This window comes from Rissa tridactyla, chromosome 1 (assembly GCF_028500815.1).
Source record: "Rissa tridactyla isolate bRisTri1 chromosome 1, bRisTri1.patW.cur.20221130, whole genome shotgun sequence".
In the NCBI taxonomy this organism is placed as follows: Eukaryota; Metazoa; Chordata; class Aves; order Charadriiformes; family Laridae; genus Rissa; species Rissa tridactyla.
In genome coordinates this window covers 18,577,533-18,583,532 of record NC_071466.1, presented here as the reverse complement: position 1 = coordinate 18,583,532, position 6,000 = coordinate 18,577,533, and the positions used below count along the sequence as shown (strand labels likewise).

The 6,000-nt window shown below is 51.2% G+C and overlaps 1 protein-coding gene across 2 annotated transcripts in view; it reads left to right on the top strand.

Moving 5' to 3' along the window:
- Positions 1-856: 856 nt before the first annotated feature.
- Positions 857-6,000, top strand: part of PDGFD (platelet derived growth factor D) — a 142,989-nt gene continuing 137,845 nt past the window's right edge. Inside the window, exon 1 of one of the 2 annotated variants that reach the window (XM_054183320.1) lies at positions 857-1,480. In XM_054183320.1, the coding sequence (XP_054039295.1) occupies positions 1,351-1,480 (130 nt within the window). In that variant the 5' untranslated portion in view covers positions 857-1,350. The remainder of the gene's footprint in view (positions 1,481-6,000) is intronic. The other variant, XM_054183314.1, reaches the window with a different exon arrangement.

Here is a 6,000-nt window from a genome sequence, read left to right as displayed (position 1 = left end):
CATCCGATATTCCTGATACAGCACCGTATCGACATTCTTCTTCTACTAGTGAGGTGACGTTTCATGTTGTTAAAGGTCTGGAGCGTGTTACAATTTGTTAGGCTGGCTAAGAATTTATGAAATGTCTTAAGAAATAAACTCACTAGGTAAGGATTTATTAGACAACTGTTAAAAACGGATTGTTTTTTTCTATGTCTTCACTTGATTATTTTCATTGCAGCTAATGGAAGGAAAAAGAGTGTTAAAACAGCAATCTGATCACAATCCTCACATACCTTTGGTTTAGACCTAAACTCTTCCAGGCAGTCATACAATCTTTTAATACCATACCCAATTTAATGAGGGTCTAACTTAGTAGGAATTAAGTTTTTATGAAAAACTTTGGACAGCAGTGCTTGGCATGACAGAAGAGCCCATATATTTCCCCCAGGGACAACTGCGGCTTTTCTTCAGCCAATGTCTTTTCTCCAGTTATCCCACCGAGTCTCCTCACCCGCCCTGGTGCCACTCGGTGATGTGAGCCCTTCCAGCCCACGGCATAACCTTGACGTGGCCACTGTGGGCCCGAGGGTGAGGGGACACTTGGCTGCCTGTCCCCTTTGCTGGCGAGGAGCCCCTGGCAGACGTCTCCCACCCGCCGGGAGCCCCGCGGTCCCGGCAGGGCAGGTTCACCCCACGCCGGGGCCGCCCCCCATCCCCTCGCACCCACCACCTCCAGCTCACGGAGGGCCCGCGCCTGCCTCCCCCCGCCGGCAGCTCCCTCCCGCCTCCCTCCCCGCCGCCGGGCCGCCCCCTTCCCCCGGGCCGCCTCTCTCCCCGCCGGCCTCGGGGCGCTCCCGCCGCTCCAGACCCCGGCGGCGGCTCCTGCCGAGCGGAGCGGCTGCGAGCGGCGGCGGTGGGAGGCGGCGGCGGCGGCGGCGGCCCCCCCGCCTGCGAGGTGGGGGCACGGCGCTGCGGGCGAGGGGAGGGGGCGGCCGGCCCGGCCCGGCCCGCTCCGGGGAGCTCTCACCTTCGCCGAGTTTGGCCGGCCCCAAAAAGGCAGCGGAAAGTTCGGCGTGCAGGAAGTTTGGGGGCAGCTCGGAGAGAGTAACTCGGCAGCCGTGACGGCCGTCTCGGGTGGTGTGTTTTTTTGGTTTTGGGGTGGGTTTTTTTGTGCTTTTCTTTTCTTTTTTTTTTTTTTTGTTTGTTTCTTTTTCCCCCACTGCATACAACTGCCCCAAACACACAAGCAACCCGCAACTAACAAAAAGTCCGGGAAGGGGGAGAGAGCACGAGAGAGGCAGGCAGCACCCGCGGTGGGGAGCGCCGGGTTTCTTTGCAGAGCCGCCGTCCCGTTCGCAGCGGAGCCCAATGCAACTGCTCATCCTCCTCCTCCTCTACGCTGTCGTCCGTGCGAACTTCTGCAGCCGTCAGGGCACCACTGCCCCTGCCCAGAGCGGATCTATAAAAGCCTTGCGCTCCTCCAATATCAGGCGAGATGGTAAGTGTCCCTCTCTCTTCTTCATTTCCCAAGGGCTGCACTTGCAGAAGAAGCCCCGAGGGCTGCCGTCCCCCCACCTCCGCGGCTGCCGGTGGGGGTCCGTGCGGACGGGGGTCCCGTCCCTGAGAGGCCGCGGGGGTCGCCCGGGGCTGGGGTGCCGGTTCCCCGGAGGCTCCCCGGAGGCTCCCATCAGCTCGGGAGCGGTGTGGCCAGGTGGCGGGAGGGAGGTGTGGGCTGAGGGGCGGCTCTGCCCGGCGGCTGCTCCTCCGGGCGGTCCCAAACTTCTCAAGGCAACTTCCAGGAGGTTTCCTGGCAGCACGGCGGTGTCCCCCCACCCCGCGTCCCCTCCGGGCTGCGGGCGGCACACAAGGCGGGGTGCCCGCTCCCTGCCGCCGCGGGGGGTCCCGCCCGATACCCGCGGGACACCCCGTCTCTTCTGTGTCCCTCTGCCGTGTCGGTAGCCGGGGGCAGTGCGGGGAGGGCGGCGAGTTCCTGGCGGCGGCGGGGTCCCCGCCGGGGCGGCGTGTGGCGGGCGGGCGGCGTCCCTTGGGACTCAGGGCGGGGCGCGGGCGGCGCCGCCGTCGCCTCAGGGGCGCTCGGCGGCAGCGCGGCCTCGCTGCGGCCTCTCGGGGCTCCGTCCTTCTCCGGGTGGAGGGGCCGGGCCCAGGGCCGGGCGTTCGGCCGGGTCTGCTGGGAGATGCCCCGCGAGGTCGAGCCGCGTCCCTTCAGGAGTAGGATGCCCGGTGATGGTGAGCACCGGGGAGGGCGGCTGCGGGCCGTGGGACGCTGCCCGCCTGGTAGGAAGGGTGGTTTCAGTATGGTGTTGGAGCTGTGGCACATTTCCCGCAGAGGATATAGAATCATAGAATCATAGTATTGCCTAGGTTGGAAGGGACCTTTCCAGTCATCAAATCCAACCATCAACCTAACACTGACAAAAACCATCGCTAACCATGTCCCTCAGCACCACATCTGCCCATCTTTTAAATTTCTCCAGGGATGACGATTCCACCACTTCCCTGAACAGCCTGTTCCAATGCTTAATAACCCTTTTGGTGAAGAAATTTTTCCTAATATCCAATCTAAACCTGCCCTGGAGCAACTTGAGGCCGTTTCCTCTTGTCCTATTGCTTGTTACTTGGGAGAAGAGACCGACCCCCAGTTGGCTACACCCTCCTTTCAGGTAGTTGTAGAGGGCGAGAAGGTCTCCCCTCAGCCTCCTTTTCTCCAGGCTGAACAACCCCAGCTCCCTCAGCCGGTCCTTGTGCTCCAGACCCCTCACCAGCTTCCTTGCCCTTCTCTGGACCCACTCCAGCACCTCAGGATCTTTCTTGTAGTGAGGGTCCCAAAACCGGACACAGTACTCGAGGTGGGGCCTCACCAGGGCCGAGCACAGGGGGAAGCGAGCTGAGGTGCTGTCGAGGTTCAGGTGCAGTGCAGGTGCCTTGTGTGCGTGGCCAGCACGGCCATGTGCTGTGGCCCCGAGGCGAGTGAATGTGGAGCTTGTCTAAAACCAGCACCGCTGCAATTCGCCACCGGAATCCGCTCATTTGTGATTAGAGATGATCAAGAAAACCAGGTCTTTTGGGTAGGGAAGGGCGATGAGCCCCTGGTTGGGGAGCAGCCTGTTGTGTTCCAGCTGCGCGTGGGAGGACCGGCTTCTGCACGTTGCAGTGTACCTTCCTGCAGAGCGAAGTGCAAGACGTTCTCCCTGAAAATGAACAGAGTTAAGTTCAGTCTTCAAGTTAACGTCTTCCAGTTGCCAGAATTTATATATTTCATAAACCCTTTTCAGAAACCCAGTTACTTGAGCCATTTCCAAGATTGTGCTCTGTATTTGCTGGTGTTTATTTTTCAGCATGTATATGTATACAATGTGTGTAGTGGGTATACAGTTGATTTAGGAAGAGGTTTTTGTTTCAGCTTTGGAGTCATAGTGAACTTAATAATCTTTTGTATGCCTTTCCTAGTCAGTGAAAGAAAGCACAGGGAAGGTGAAGAGGCTTTTTCTTAGAATTGAGATAGTGAGTCTGGAAGCAAGACAGAATTGCAGTTCCTTCTGTCTCAGAAGTCAAATTTAATCTAATAAAAAATGTATGTGTCTGTAATAAAAGCATACATCCATTGTTTCTGTTTCGTCCTTTAAAACTATTGTGTATTTTATCAAGCTTAATGACTTGTTAGCCTGCCATCTTAAACTTCATGGAAGAACTGAGACTATCTCTGAACTAAGCTAAGCAAGCTTCCTTGCAAGTCAAACTCCAAACAAGCTTTTTTGTGGAGAACTGCAGTGACTTACTTAGCACTTCAAAATGTGTTTTACTATGATCTTCTCTGTAGAATCAGTGAAGAAATCAGTAACCCCTCACATAAATAAAGCTTTCAGCTTACAGGCAGCGTGATGGGTGTTTTACTATGCAGAAGAAGACTTCCTGTGGTGAAATTGCTTCTTGGAGTGATGAAGAGAACAAGCTTATGTGAAATGTGAAATGATTAGTTAATTGCTCTTTTCCTAGCTGTGATCATGTAACGTTGTGATTAAGCTTTGTACCTTTAAAATTACCTTGCACAACTTGTGGTGTCCGAACTTTCTGGGTACCGGGACGGACTGGTACTGGGGCTGTTTGAAAGAGGCAGATGTATATGAAGTTACGTGCTACCTTTGACCCCTCCTGGGCTACGTGCTAAGTCAGGCCTGCAGCCCGCAGACAGAAACGCAGCCATGACAAAGTCAGACACCTCTGCAGTCCTTTAGCGGACGTTATCCCTGTACTGAGGAGGTAACACAGCTTTAGGAAGACCACATGCAGACCCCTAGCATGCTGCAGCCTTGCTCTCTCCTTGTGCTCCAGAATCCTCTTGCTTTTTTTCTGCAAAGGACCGTGTGTTCTGGTACAGCCAGTGGAGCTGGGCATTGGGTCACAACATCTAAAGCAGATCGGCTGCTGATCAGCCTGATTTTACTCAGATGAACCAAACTGTTGCTTGAGTTTGTTGACTAAAGGTCTATATTTGTGCAGCCAAAGGTTATGAGCTGTATTCCAAGTGTTGCATGCATGTGACGAGCTCACAACCAAAGCGTTTAGAACATAGTTGGCTGTAGGCCACTAAAAGTATTTCTGTCTTTTATAATTTTCAGTGGTGTTTGTGTCTTGTTTTGGTCTGAGGCGCTGATATGGAATAGCATTAAAGACATGTGGGTTGCATTGCTGAGTGAGACAGACAGTATTTTTTGCTTTGTAAATATTTGCAGACATGACAATACAGAATAGGATCTAAGAGCACACAATACACTGGGGGTAGTATGTTCCAACAGTCTCCCTCAAAACGCACAGCAGGGATAAAAACTAATTTATGTCCTGGGTTGATACCATGATTGTTATGTTGCAGAATCAAGAGAGATACTGAAGAGGAAGCAAGGTCTGTTCAGCTCTTTAAAAAAACATTGTATCTTGGCAAGTCCAAGACCACCTGCATATTTTATTAAAAAAGAAAACAATCCTTTGGATTCCAGTAACAGAAAGTTACCTCCAAGCAGGATAAACTAATGATGATGCTGCATATACAGAGCTTAAATATGGAGGCTTGGTCTTGCTCCTGGCCAAAACAAATCTTTGCACTGTGCATGATTTGAGATTCTCTTTCTTCTTTTAGGCTAAAAGAGGTTGGCCCATTTGTAATTGCTTTTACTGAAGACTGAGGTTGCTCTGGGAAGAAATCTATAGATGAAGGGCAGCACATACAAAAAAAGTGCTATTTAATGGCTACCAAACCTAACCAGACTGTACTTCCTGCTGAAGATATTAAGAATATAAATAACCTGCTTACAAGACATCCTCTTGTCCTAGTGGAAGGACGGGCATTGATGACTCAGCTGTCCAGTGCAACACTAATCAATTTTGCAAAGTGTCCTGGAGATGCCAACCACATTTATAGCACATGTAGTGGTATTTACTTAAAGTGTTTATTAGTGCTATTACCTGTTAAGTCCTTTGAAGTTCGTTCGAATAACACACAGAGGGCTTCCAGATGCTTCCATTGTTCTCTTTGCCTCAGTTTCCCAATTTGCAGTATGCAGGTAATACTGCCTAATTACCAGAAGTCTGATACTTTGTTTCTGCTATTTTTGTTGTTTATGTGTACTTGGAGATGAAAAACAGAGATGAAAAGTGCTAAGTAATATTTACTGTATGTTGTCTAACCAAAACATCAATTGCTCATTCTTACCCGTTACTGAACAAACATCTGTATGAATGCACAATCTAGGAAAGTATGCCTAGGCTGTACACTCAGACTAAGCATCACTATACATATTTTAAACTTTAAAATCCAAAGTTTAAAGAAAAGGCAGAACAGAACAGACAGCATAGTGTCAAATCGTTCCAGTATGTAAACAACTGAAAGGCATGGAATCAGGATCTTCTGATGTGGATTCAAAACCATAACATCAGACGGCTCGAGATAAGATTCGGGGCTCTTGTGTTTTTCATTTTGAATCCAAAAAATTAGGAATTTCCTAA